Source organism: Pundamilia nyererei, unplaced genomic scaffold, assembly GCF_000239375.1.
Source record: "Pundamilia nyererei isolate P.nyererei 1_Seehausen unplaced genomic scaffold, PunNye1.0 scaffold00087, whole genome shotgun sequence".
NCBI lineage: Eukaryota > Metazoa > Chordata > Actinopteri > Cichliformes > Cichlidae > Pundamilia > Pundamilia nyererei.
In genome coordinates this window covers 367,893-368,820 of record NW_005187488.1, presented here as the reverse complement: position 1 = coordinate 368,820, position 928 = coordinate 367,893, and the positions used below count along the sequence as shown (strand labels likewise).

At 37.5% G+C, this 928-nt stretch overlaps 1 protein-coding gene across 1 annotated transcript in view; it reads left to right on the top strand.

Annotated features, from left to right (window-relative positions):
* The window catches only part of mrc1a (mannose receptor, C type 1a), a 21,459-nt gene that overhangs the window by 6,959 nt on the left and 13,572 nt on the right, over positions 1-928 (top strand). The window contains exon 11 of the mRNA XM_013912316.1: positions 433-581. Within this exon, the coding sequence (XP_013767770.1) occupies positions 433-581 (149 nt within the window). The remainder of the gene's footprint in view (positions 1-432; positions 582-928) is intronic.

The following is a 928-nucleotide window of genomic DNA, read 5'->3' as shown; positions in this document are numbered from 1 at the left end:
CCTTTGCTTTTTGTTCTATTGGTAGACCATACATTTTCAATATTGTGCAATAATTTTCATTTACGTAGTCATTAGAAGTTGAAACTAGATTAAAATTGGATTGCACAGTCCTTGCTCATATCATTACTCAATTCTTGAGGAACATGGTTTCAGTTCTTTCTTCAGTTTTTTTTTTTGTTTTTTTTTTATAGGGGATGCAAAAGAAATCACTGGACAAGGGTAGCTTTACTAGAGCTCTGATCACTTGATCGTGATCGCCTACTTTTACATAAAAATCCTTTAATATTAGAGCCTTCATCAGACTAGTATGGACAGTACTGAACCATGACATGAAAATTTGTTTGTCTGTTTTGGACTTTACAACTATTCCACACTTAATTCTAATGCAGAAATGTCACACATATGCCAAACTTTGTGTATGTTTTCATGCAGATATGAGAATGCTTTTCTGGTCAGTTTGGTGGGCTTGAGACCAGAGAAGTACTTCTGGACAGGCTTATCGAACACAGAAGACAGAAACATGTTCAAATGGATGACTGAAAGAGCGGTCACGTTCACTAATTTCAATGTGGGAATGCCAGGTACACCTTAGACTCTTTAACCTTATACACTCTTTAACTTATTACAATCCAGAGTCAGTTTTGATGTGTGTTTGGCATCACTGTCCTGTTGGAATACCCATTTGTGCCCAAGTTTGTGTCCATCTAGCCAATGATTTGAGAAGTTGTAGAATTTGGAAGAATTCCCCCTTTGTGTAATGTAGCAGAACCATTGTCAGCAAAACAGTCCTAGAGCATATAGAGCATGTTGCTACCACCACCATGCTTGGCAGTTGATACAGTGTTCTTAATTTACTCCTCCCCTTTACTCCTATTATTTTGGCTGAATAGTGGACAGCTTCAAATTTTAGTCGAGCTTGAAGGTGCTG